At 34.7% G+C, this 13451-nt stretch overlaps 1 protein-coding gene across 2 annotated transcripts; it reads right to left on the bottom strand.

Annotated features, from left to right (window-relative positions):
* Nucleotides 1-746: 746 nt before the first annotated feature.
* Nucleotides 747-12494, bottom strand: LOC100811773 (protein SMAX1-LIKE 3). Of its 2 annotated transcripts, XM_006588979.3 has the most exons (5): nucleotides 12439-12494; nucleotides 9976-10062; nucleotides 2631-3915; nucleotides 2294-2525; nucleotides 747-2183 (listed from the first exon to the last, which is right to left on the bottom strand). In XM_006588979.3, exons 3-5 carry the CDS (start codon nucleotides 3872-3874, stop codon nucleotides 1044-1046), a joined length of 2616 nt encoding a protein of 871 aa, XP_006589042.1. In that variant the 5' UTR covers nucleotides 3875-3915; nucleotides 9976-10062; nucleotides 12439-12494; the 3' UTR covers nucleotides 747-1043. The 2 variants fall into 2 exon arrangements, with proteins under 2 accessions (XP_006589042.1, XP_040862292.1); XM_041006358.1 differs by lacking the exons at nucleotides 9976-10062; nucleotides 12439-12494 and having other exon boundaries at nucleotides 2631-9969.
* Nucleotides 12495-13451: the final 957 nt, after the last annotated feature.

Consider the following 13451-nt stretch of genomic DNA (forward strand, 5'->3'; position numbering starts at 1 on the left):
GAGATAGCAAGCATACATGTGTTGTGACTTGTGAGATAGGATTTCTTCTTCCTCCCCCAATAGATGACACTTGATAGCCATCATGCTACTCCATATCCAATGTTCCATAAACTTGAAACGGTGAGCTTGGCATAACTCTCCAATTTAATTTTGACCACATACCTGATCCACTAGTCTCCTTTTCCCTAATTGTGAGATAAGTTTCTTCTTCCTCTCCTAATGAACAACACTTGATAGCCATCATACTTCTCCATATCTGATGTTTCTTAAACTTGAAACGGTGAATTTAGGAGTAACTCTCCAATATAATCTCAATCACACATTTGATCTGATAGTCTTCTTTTCTTTACTTGGAGACTCTCCAATTATTTTGGATAGGAGAGAATAATTTTAAAATTGAAACTAATTTTTTAACTTTTTGTGTCATGCGTGCACATCATTGGTTAAATATGATCGTCAAATTAATTGACTTGAAAAACATTGGAACTAATTGTTTAACTTTGTGTGACATATACGTGGGAGTTTCAGAACTTTGGTTTTGTTTAAAGATGAGAAGTAGTATTCGTTGGTTAGTGATTACATGCAAATCAATAAGGATTTTGCTGCATTTTTCATGCAAAACATATTAATAATATATACGTTAATTTAATTAAAAATGTGTTAATGACAATAATATATATATATATATATATATATATATATATATATATATATATATATATAATATTTGCAATTAAATGATAAGATTTCATGAAAATCCATGATTTATATTAGTTTTTAACATAAAACAACAGCCACACTATCACATGAAGAAAAAATATCAGATTACTTAACATATATACAGATGCATGATCTCCTAGGTGTACCAACCCCATCAAAGCTTGTAAATTACACATAAAACTGTACCTCTATCTAACAGTTTTGTATTACGTACTTTCCCTCACCAAGTGTCTAACTAAGCAACACTAAATAAGTGGAAAACATATATAACAAAATTATCACCCGAAAAAGAATAAAACATATTGAAAACTATATTTTCCCTCTCATATTTTAAAATTAATTTGCTTATCAACTAACTCTAGTATCTCAGCAGTGTCTCCATCTAAATGCACATTTTTTTGCACATCAACTTCAATGGCCATGTTCAAATCCAAAGAGAGGCATGGAGTTTTCTCCTCTGATTTGTTAATATTATTCTTTTCCATGTCTTCATCGGAAAATGGAGAAGTGGTTCTTGCAGGAGAACAAGCTCTTGGCACTGAACTGAAGCTTTCACTACTGAAAATGACAATTGCATCCTTGAGAGGCACAGATTCACCACCAGGAAGGGTTATAGTTCCACTTTCAATTCCTTTCTTAACACCCTTTTTAGAAAAATGATCAACTTGCTCCAAATCTTCCAAGAAGAACACCCTATGAGGGTTCTCATTCAGTGCTTCCCCAAACCTCTGAAGATAACTGCCACCAAACTCATCTCTTGGTCTTTTATTTTTGGACTCCTCATGAGTGGAAGAGAAACTACTTATACCAATGGAAACAAAGTTACTGTAAGAGCCAAAAACAACTTTAGCTAGCTCTTTTGAGACCATTTCTTTTGCTTGAGAATCCAAACCTAAAAAGAAAAACCAAATTTCTTGCCTATCATCTCTCTTCACTAAGTGATTCACTCCTTCTCTCATTCCTGACCTGCAAAGAAGCACAGTGCTTGCAATCTCCTTAACTATTTCTTTCTGTTGTGAAACCTTTTTCAACAATGCATCACAGAGAATCTTTAGATTTTCATCATTATGCTCCTTGAATATTTGAGTGCTGTCCAAACCTTCCACTGCCTCACTTGAAGAAGCAGAATTGGGGCTAGAATTGGGATTTGACAAAAGGTCTGGCTTAGGAATGTTCTTCTCTGGCATGAACATTATCAAGTTTCCTTCATAGGAATCATCACTAACAGTAGTCTCAGTGTATAACTCACATTCTTTAGGTACTTGTTTTGGTTCAGAAATGAGTGGCCAATTTAGGTGTTTCAGATTCAAACTAAGCTTTCTTTCATGTGAAGAGACTGAAGTAGGGGATGAAGGAGAGGATGAAATGAAAAAAAATTGTTTCTCAGGATTGGAAGGAAATCCATGCGCTGAACTGCAAAATGAGTTCCATTTCTTACAAATATCCCTAAGCTTAGCATTTTCCTGGTTCAAAACAAAAAACACAGAAACATCAGTTATCAAGACTTTTGTCCATAAATTAATGCCTTATTATTAATTATTTTGAATTAAGAGTGGTTAATTAAGATAAGAACCTGATTCTCCATGATGCGACTTCTCTCTTCCTTGCAATTTTGGAGCCATGTTGGCAAGTTAGTGGTGCAATCTCTCTTGCTTATAGTAATACTATTAGTGGTGCTTTTAGCTTCTTTTTCAAAATTTAATGAGAAATCTCTGCAGCAAGTTAGATACTTGCGCACTTTGGCTCGTTCTTCAAAAGATTCGTCCTTGAATGTTACCTTGCTTCTCTCCTGAACTTGAAAATCACTGAAACAGAAAAACAACAGCAAATTCAATATCACTAAAAAAATACAATAATAGTAACACTCAAAGCAGAAAATAGAGAAGTATATAGAAGGATGAATTAACTACCTATCAAAAGTTAAACCAAGTCTCAAGGATGATAGTAACACTGGAACTGTAAAGAGGTGAAGATCCCAAATAGTTTCAAGGGAGGGGTGACATGCTTGGCCCTTCATGTATGTTCCAAAAGTTGCAATCCCCATAAGCCACAATCTACCATTCTCCCCATTTCCACTAATCAATTTTTTAAGCTCCATCACTATATGCACCACAGAACAGTAGTAGTTTGTTCTTTGCTCACAGTAACTTGACCAGAACTCAAACAACCACTTCAGATCACCCAAGTATAGAATAAACCCTCTTCCCACATGACTTTTTACAAGGTTTCTAAGCTCCACAAGCTTCCTTTCAACCTCCTTCTTGCCAATGTTCCTGAAGGAGACAAGAGGGAGACTCACAAATTGTACAAACCTCAACTCTCCTTGAACACTCCCTCTCTCTAAATTCTCTATCAGTCCCCTAACTATTCCCTCAGGACTAGCAAGACTCTCCCCAACAATGACTGTGTTTCTTCTCTTGCTCACAAGTTCGCTCAAAACACTAGTTACATCATCTACTACATGATCACCAGCATCATCATGAACAAGGTCCTCCATAGACTTGAATGAGCCTCCAAAATGACCAAAGGATCTAGAAGGGGGCATGCTGCTAGTACCACCACCAAGAACTTGAAGCTCGGTGGTGTTTTCCTTGGAATAAGCTTGTTGCTGTGAACAAACTAATTCCATTGAAACAGCTTGTTCAACCCTTGTTTTAACAAGGGAGCTAGAGAAACCAGCTTCTCGCATGACCCTACTAATACTAGGGTCATCAAGGATAGAGACTATGAGCTGCTCCACCTTAATCTTTAAAGTCAAAATGGGTTGCTGCTGGTTCTGATCAATGGATCCACGGCGTTGGTGAGCCTGAGCACGTTTGAAGGCTGCAACCAAGGCATTGGAAAGTGAGGGAGTAGTAGTGGTGGAATTATATGGAGGACTTATCAGAAGAGGGTTTGGTGTGGATGCTGGCAAACGGTTGAGGGAAACGTTGAAGCAAAGTTCCAATGCCTTGTATTGGAGAGGGTGAGAGTGGCATTGAAGGCAAGCTTTGCGGAGAAGGCCTGTGGAAGTAGCAAGCATGACAGTGGCAATGTGAAGAGGGGTCACTTGAGCATGCCCTCTTCTTGTGGCAAGAGTAACAGCTTGTTTAACTAGGGTTGCAGCCTCTGATGTCAGAGCCTGTAGCTGTATGCTGCAAACTCCTGCTCTCATCTTTTTCCAACTTGTTGCAGCTTCCACAACAACAATAATACCTCACAAAAGAGAATTTGGAGTTTTGGTTAAACAAAAAAACCTTTGGATATCACTATTTCAAAGATTAGTTTTTGACTCTTAATCAGCGATATACTAGGTTTAGAAAAAAATAATTTCAATGGAGATTTGGTTCAATGAGGTTCAACAATTTGGTTTGAAAACAATAATAAAATTCTATTGCTCAGATATTGGTAGTATGAGGAAGATGCAGGTATATATATGTGTGTGCTAGCTTATAGCAGTGCATTTGAGGACACACCAAGACTAGTGTCTGCGCCATTGATATGATGAGGGTTTTGTGCCTTTCTTGTCACTGAGGCAAATTTTGGCTTTGCATGTGAAAGTGGATTGCATGTGATGCAACTTTCTCTCTCTCTCTCTCTCTCTCTCTCTCTCTCTCTCTGTGATTTGTATGTAAAGTTATGTGGATTATCAAAAGCTGCTTCTATTCAATCTTGTGGTACTATAAAAAATGTTGCAAAGCAACGAGCTAGCTTTAATCACAGTGAATGGAATAATTACTTTTGTCATGAATAAGCTCAAAACTTGATGATGGAAAGACAAAGAGAAAAAGGGTGGGAAAAAAAAGAGAGAGGTGTATAAAAGGAGGGTGTTTCTGCCAACAACGAGGTAGTGAGGAAAAAGAGGAGAGGACGGCCTGTCTGTTTGAATGCACAGTGAACAGTGGTGGTTGTTTGATTGGCTTTGTAATCTCGAAGAGATCAAGGAGAGGAATAATAATAATAATGATAATAATAATAATGATAATAATAATTGAATGATTGATGAAATAATGCCTCATAAATCAAATAAAATAATAGTTTATATGGCCCCATAAATGTTCTTGAAACGTGTCTATTTGTGTTTTTCTTCTAATTCATTCCAAAAGTTGGCTTTCTTCAACATTTAATATGTCCAAATCATGGTTTTCTGCTCTGTCTCTATAAATAGATGATAGCCTTATAATATGATGACAAAATTGAAGAATGATGGAGCACTATATAATATAATACATGAAAATTGGTTTATACTACCTTCTAAATCTGATTAACTTATATGAAAATTAAAAAAAATGGTTAATATTATTTAATTTTTTAATAACATTTAAAAAATAATCTTTTTTTCTAAAGTATTTTTCATTAGAACTTGGTATTTTTTGTTTGATATTCTCATTGAAATTTAAAATAACAATTAATTGAAAAATATTTTTTGGATGGTTGATGGAAAAACTGCAAGTACAAGGTTGTCGTCAAGTAAAAAAATATTGAATCCATAAGAATTGTGTTTTATGATTACCAATTTATCATGATTCAAAAAGATAAAATAAGATATTTTATTTGATTGAAAAGAGAAAATATTGAGAATAAAATAAAAGGGAAAGTAATTTAAAATAAATAAAGAAAAATATCAAGAATTAATTAGATAAAATAATAATCCGGAGTTTCACACTAAAACTCTTGTTTAACTAATTTAACAATTCAAGGTTCTCTCTAATTCTCCTTTAATGACAAATTGATTTAAGGTAATTTTTTGTCGCTTCCAAGAAATAAAGATGTGCCTAATTGAATTAATCTTTATTCTTGTGGTACTAAGTTTAGTTAAACTTTTTACCCTCTTTACTAATTAAGCTCTCCTCTTATGGTTCCAATGCACTAACTTCACCTCTTAGTGCATCCATAGGCGTCTAACATCATGCAAACGGTGATCAAGCGTTACACATGTATAAAATTGATAAGAGAATAATTTAAAGAAAAGAATTGAAGAACACCTCAAAATAACTAGATTATCATAAACAATAGTCAAGGGCTATGCCCAAATCCAAAAAAAAAAAAAAGAAGAAAGAAAACACTTAAACATAGAGAACAAAACCAAGATATAAGATAAGAACATTTAAATCACAAAAGAAAAAGAAGAAAACCATCATCCTCATCCCAAGCCTAGTGCTGTCGCTCCTCCCTAGGATTCCCCCGATTAGAGACTTACCAAAACAAACTTAGAAAGGTCTATTTAAACTGAAAAACCTAAAAGAAGCCCAAGCACATTACAGTTAAAATAAAATAAACAAAGGCGCAACAACATGCTGCAACATGAGTCACTTGCATAGCCCAAATCACATTCAAGAAGTGAGATTCTTGATTTGGTGTCTTCACAAAAATTGTAGATAATGTCGTCCTTATAGACATAGGTCTCATGTAATTTTCATGTCTACAACTCAAGATATTCCCAAAACACTACACGTACATCATGTCCTTTAGTTGTAAAATTTATCACTTTTCTTCATTTATCTCCCAAAATTGTTCTAAATATTCTTCCTCTAGATCAAAAGTCACTCCAAACATAGAATCTCAAGAATCCATAGCAATATCCTTATACTTTACCTTTCTAAGGACAAAAAACACAACAAACCTCAAAAAGTCCTAGGTGATGAATTTTTTTTTAAAAGAAAAATAAACATTCAAATAGTTATAATTAACACAAAATGAAAGTAAACCTACATGAATAAATATGTCTTAAGGGAAATGCTTTTAGATTCAAACCCAAATGAACTTTCGGAAGAGCCTCCCCCTCTCTCACCACAATCTTCAACGTCATGTACGCACTGAAGCTTGGCCTCAGCACCACCACCTACAATGTCGTGAACAAAATGATCCGCCCTCCGCTGGTGCGCTTGAGGCGATTCGCGGCCTCCCTAGCGCTCGCAAAGATGTTGCGCGCGTTCACTACAAAGGTAGATTTGCGCCACGACTGTGTGAAGCGGGAGTTGGAGGAGTAGATCTATGCAGAGAGAAGGAATGGGGTTCAGTTGGATTACTCTTACAGCATTGTTCCAGTTCCACATTTTTTTCTTCTCCCTTTTCTTTCTTGCCCTTTTTTTGTTGTTGGTGAAAGAGAGGCCTAGAGAACAAAGTTCGCATTTTCAAAATTGAAGCTTTTGGGTCTCCGAGGTTTGATCTCTGCACAAGAACCTTGTTTTCTCATCTGGGTATGTTGCTTTTGCCTTTGTTGGCTCAATATGGTTGTGGAAAACCAAAGGGAAGATGGGATTGTGATCATTTTCCTATGGGTATGCATGTTCTTGCTGTGGATGACAACTCAATTTGCCTTAAGGTTTTGGAGAATCTCCTTTGCAAATGCCAATATCATTCTTTTAAAATTAAAAAAACAAAAATTGATGACGTGGAGATGCCTGTGCTTATGTGGTTAGTGACTAGGCGTGATGACGTGACACTCTGTTTGTCACATCATCATTTAACGGATGCTGATGGTAGGTACTAAAATGAAATGCAAAAATTTTCCAAGTATCTCGGCAAAATGAATGTTAGGTAAGTTTTTTGAAAACGGACTATATTTAAGGTATGAAAATCTTAATTAAACTTACATTTTATTTAACTAAACAAATACTAGTAACATAATTTTCACAAATTTGAAAAACATGTCATATTTTTTTGGATAACTCATTTATTTAATTTACTCTTATGTCATCATCTATTATTAAATTTATATCTCTAAAAAAATTACATACACATAAATATTTATATATATAATAGGCATGACAAAGAGACAAGCGAAATGCATGATTAACTTTATCTTGATCCCGTTGTTGAGTTATATCGAGTTTGAGTAAACTCGCATGGAACTCGTCTCTTTTTAAAAATTTTAATTCATTTATATATTTTTAAATGTTGATTATATTTATGATTTAATTTATTTTTTATATTTGATTCCACAAAGGAAATTTTCTAGCTCAATTATTATCATCTATCATTGATAGAATATCACTTCATATTAAAACTTATATATATTTTGTTCTTTATATTAATATTAATTTTAATTTTATTTTCTTTATAATTTTAATTTTTTTTTGTGTTTCTTCAATATGAATGATGATTACAACACGTTAAAAAAATTAACTAAAAGTGTGACATGTTTTAATCATGTCACATTTTAACATAAAAAAAGGAGACATAAAATATAATAACAACTTTAATTTATTTATAAAAATAATTTAAAATATTAAGAAAAACATTACAAAACTATAATTTTTTTAAAAAAATTGGACCCCTTTTAGTTGTGGGTCTAGTTGCACCTCTGGAGGACGCTCAGGGCCACTGGGCCTGACAAGGAGAGACACCATGGTTTTCTATATGGCTTTTGAGTATTTTCTGATCCACAGAAGGAAGGCTCATAGTTTGTCTGATGCAGGAGACTAATTCAAGGTGATGAAGTGTGTATGACTATGTATGAAGTGACATGGGTGGTGTATTTCACAAATCATGAAGAGACATCATCAAGGTTTTCTATATGGCTTTTAAGCATTTTCTGATCCACGTACAAAAGGAAGGCTCAAAGGTTTATAATTACAAAACTTAATCTCAAATAGGATCAGATCAAGAATGTGCTAAAGTGACCTCTCTTGTCACAATTCCAGCAGATAATGTCACTTCGAAATTTTGTCTGACCTTTCCCTCTTGACTTTGATTTGCCTTGACCATTCTGATCCTTCTGGGTACTCCTTCCTCTGCCTTCAGTATTCAATGCTGAATTGGAAACGTGACTAGAAGATTCTCTTGAATCTCTCTTACGAACATCTTCGCTTAAGATCAAGTCACTGATGTTACTAAGCTTTAATGTGTTCTCCCTTGTAGAACTACTAACTACAGTAACAGTTGCAGCCCAACTATCCGGTAGTGATGACAATATAATCAATGCCTTCACTCATCCTCAAATTTAATTAATCTGCACTGACTCCAACTGGGCAACAATAGTATTAAATTCATTAATATGATCAGTTACAGAGATACCTTCTCCCATCTTGAGGTTGAACAACCGACGCATCAAATATACTTTGTTGGCTATCGATGACTTCTCGTACATATTTGATAACGCCTTCATTAAGCCTGCACTCTTCTCGTTTACAATGTTGAACGCGACATTCTTGGCTAATGTCAATCTGATCACGCCAAGAGTCTATCGATCTAGCAAGTTCCATTCTTCTTGCTTCATGTCGTCTGGCTTAATCCCTGATGAGGGTTGATACAACTTCTTCTGATATAGATAATCCTCTATTTTCATCTTCAGATAATCCTCTATCTGCATCTTCCAAAAGTTGAAATGTCTGTCATCGAACTTCTTGATCTTCACCTTCTCCTCTTCAAATGCCATTGCTCCCACTGCCTCCTCCTTTAAACTGAGAAGACTCTCACTAATTCCTCTAAACTAAGGAAATCCCGTGGAGCAACCAAAAGCTCTTGATACCAGTTATTAGTATAGAGCAATAAGAAAAAGGGAAAGGAATAAGGAGAAAGGAAAGAAGACATAAAGTTTTAACATGGTTCAACACACAATGTATCACTACTAAAAAAAAGGCCTTCTACATTGGTTCTAATGGCCTTTCTACATCGGTTATGACGCGTGGTGGTAGACCCCTGTCATTGAATAACAACATCGGTTGAAGAACCGTCTTTGAAGGGCATTGGTACGAAGACGGACATAGTGTCAGACCCGTCTTAGAATGAGGATTGTTCTACATCGATTGTGATGGTACAACCGATTTAGAATGTGAGTGTTCAACATCGATTCTGAGGGTAAAATCGATGTAGAATGGGGAGTGTTTCTATATCGGTTATCAGTCAACCGATGTAGAATTGAGAGGGTTTCTACATCGGCTATCAGTCAACCGATGTAGAATGTGGCTTTTTTTTTATTATTATTTTTGCAAAATTTATAAACCCAAGTAAAATTTCAGCTATCAAATTAGTTAATGAATAAGTGCAAGAAGCTACATTGCTATACTAATTACAATCTATAAATTTTTCTATATTCCTACCATGTTATACTAATTACAGTCTATACAATACAAATATAGTGAATAAATACAAGAAGCTGCGTGTGCAAATTATAATGAACAAGAATATTCCAACTAAATCTAATGACTTATTATTGGATGGTGCAAGCGTATAATCAAATCAACTTGCTTGCAACATAAAAGTAGAAAAAAGCTAAATTTACCCACTGTCAATGATATACAAAAGAGAATGCAACCTTCATAGAAAACAAACCTCAATTTTCTATAGGTCAGAACAAACAAGGTGAAGAAGCTCTCCAGTTCCAGTCCCTGAGTAGCTGATATTGGAAGTGGTTCAAATCTGATATAGTAACCATAACAAAAATTTGCTAATTACAACATATGACACTTAGAAAACATCAATATACAATATGATGCAACTATGCAAAAAATGTCACTTTGCATGCTTAGCCACTAAAAAATTCATATTTCCTAGGTTGTTAGAGAAAGTTTTGTCAATCTCTTATAATTTTAATTCTATATTAAAGATGTATCATGGTGTGATTCTGAACACCAATATATGGTACACATGGAACCGGCCTTGCCCACAAGAGCCCACCATAAGTTGTTTTACTTCAATGGGCACCATGATGCCTTCAGAAGTTGCACAAGCCACCTAATTGAACAAAACCCAAAACGTTTTCAACCATACATTTCAAAAGTGAGTCTCCAAATCCTAGTGAAGCCTGGAAACCATTTTCCAAGGGGATAAGCTATTTTCTCTGCTAAAACCAAGACAAGGTACAAGTGATAAGAGTTGAGGCTTGAAAACAAATCAAGCCCACAATTAGTATTGTTTCCTTCTGAATTTTCTACTATAAATGGTTAAAGTACAACTTTGCCAAAAAATGGGTATTCTTGTTCTTTTTATCAAAACTAGTAAATTATATCCTAAACACCTTGATTACTATGCTATTCTCCTAAGTGTAACCAAAGTGAACCTCACATGACCTAAATTACACTACCACTTTGTACATCAACCTATCAATTATACCTAACTTATGTTGTCTTGCAACATAATTGAGGAAATTCCAAACAATCAGAACAACAACAACAACAACAACAACAACAACGCCTTATCCCACTAGGTGGGGTCGGCTACATGGATCAACTTCCGCCATAATGTTCTATCAAGTACCATACTTCTATCCAAATCATTAAGTTCGAGATCCTTTTTGATAACCTCTCTTATAGTCTTTTTGGGTCTTCCTCTGCCTCGAATTGTTTGTCTTCTCTCCATCTGGTCTACTCTCCTCACTACAGAGTCTACCGGTCTTCTCTCTACATGCCCAAACCACCTAAGTCTATTTTCCACCATCTTCTCTACAATAGGCGCTACTCCAACCCTCTCTCTAATAGTTTCATTTCTAATTTTATCCTGTCGAGTCTTACCACACATCCACCGCAACATCCTCATCTCCGCTACACCTACTTTATTCTCATGTTGGCTCTTGACCGCCCAACATTCTGTTCCGTACAAAATCGCCGGTCTTACCGCAGTCCGATAAAACTTTCCCTTTAGCTTGATCGGTACCTTTGCATCACATAACACCCCCGATGCTTTTCTCCATTTCATCCATCCTGCTTGAATGCGATGATTCACATCCCCTTCAATTTCCCCATCATCCTGTATTACAGACCCAAGATATTTAAACCGTGTGACTTGAGGGATAATATGGTCTCCTATTTTCACCTCTGAGTTTGAAACCCTCCTTCTTTTGTTGAACTTACATTCCATATACTCCGATTTGGTTCGGCTTAGGCGAAAGCCATGTGTTTCTAGAGCTCGTCTCCAAGTTTCCAACCTCTCATTCAACTCCTCCCTCGACTCTCCAAGGAGGACTATGTCATCTGCAAAAAGCATGCATCTCGGCGCTATCTCTTGGATTTGTTCCGTGAGGACATCCAGAATTAAGGTAAAAAAGTAGGGGCTAAGGGTTGACCCTTGGTGCAAACCAATTGTGATGGGAAAATCGTCTGACTCTCCACCCTGTGTCCTAACACTAGTCGATACCCTATCATACATATCTTGGATAGCTCGAATATATGCAACCCTAACCCCTTTCTTCTCTAGAGCTTTCCACAAAATCTCTCTAGGCACTCTATCATACGCTTTCTCCAAGTCAATAAAAATCAAGTGCAAGTCTTGTTGGGCCATGCGATATTGCTCCATCACCCGCCGTAATAAATAAATCGCTTCCATGGTCGACCTTCCCGGCATGAAACCAAATTGATTCTCAGTAACTTGAGTCTCCTTTCTTAATCTCCGTTCGATCACTCTTTCCCATAAGTTCATGGTATGACTCATGAGCTTGATTCCCCTATAATTTGCACAATTTTGTATATCCCCCTTGTTCTTATAGATTGACACTAATTGTAAAAAAAAAAAAAACAAACTCAAAGTCTACCACTAGGTATCCAGATATGAATAGAACAACAAATTTTAAGTTGGGACAAAAGAAACACTTTTAATTTCCACTCCTAAATAATTGATCCTCCAAACTTCCTTAATTTGCATTATCCTATACTCTTGATCAATTAAACAAAATTATATTAAGGATGACTAATTCTTGACACAAAATTTATATCAATACAATAAAACGATCCAGTTTCATTTAAATTAAAATTATACATATATAGAATTTAAAACTATACATATACAGAAATTCATACATACCTTGTGACCCACTGATTGTCATGCAAGATGAGCAACATCACCAAAATAACACAATCATAATTTATCAATAGGTACAAGCCGCAACTCATTATCTTCCTACAATATGGGACAAGGTTGTTAATAGAAAAATAAAAATAAAAATAAAAGATTGAATACAAACTATGAAGAACATAAGACAATATTGTTTATCTTGCATCTACAGGGTCCAAAGTTCATTTGTGAACTATAAAGTTGAAACCATTAAAAATTAGATAAAAATTAAAAAGAAATCAGAGAATAAAAAAGAATTACGACTATTCTTTAATTCCTGTGATAATTATATTATTCAAAAATTGAAAGAGGATGAATAAATTAAAATTAAATAGATTTAAATTAAGAAATTATAGAATTAAATGGTATCAGAATTTGTCTACTACTATTTCCTGCATTAAATGCTCTCCCATTAAATTATATGCCACCAACTCTAATTATTAATTATGATAAAAAAATACATGCAGGAAAAAAACTTATGACATGTCAACGCATAAAGTAATTTGTAATTAGATACTAAAAGATCTAATTTAATTAATTAAATAGTAGATTGTTCTAAACTTTTAGTATGCGATTAAAAATAATGGTGAAGGCAGGGTACCATAACCCATATACAAAGCAGAAAAAAAAAAGACCCCTGCTAATTATTAATAGTTGCCATATACACCCAATGCATATATATATATATATATATATATATATATATATATATATATATATATATATATATATATATATATAATTCAGTCCCACAATTAGAAAAGATGTGCACAACGGTGCCGTTTAACAAAGGAGGGAGTATATATTAATCAGAAAACAACAAACTTAGTGTGTTTTCTACTCAATACTCATCATTGGTTCAGTTTAACAAAGCAGGAAGTTTCTAACACTAACAGTTGACCAATATGAAGATATGCACCATATCTACAGCCATATATATGTCCCCAAATGTAATAGTTTCAGAAACATTGATTATCAATAAC

The sequence above is a fragment of the Glycine max genome, chromosome 10, assembly GCF_000004515.6.
Source record: "Glycine max cultivar Williams 82 chromosome 10, Glycine_max_v4.0, whole genome shotgun sequence".
NCBI lineage: Eukaryota > Viridiplantae > Streptophyta > Magnoliopsida > Fabales > Fabaceae > Glycine > Glycine max.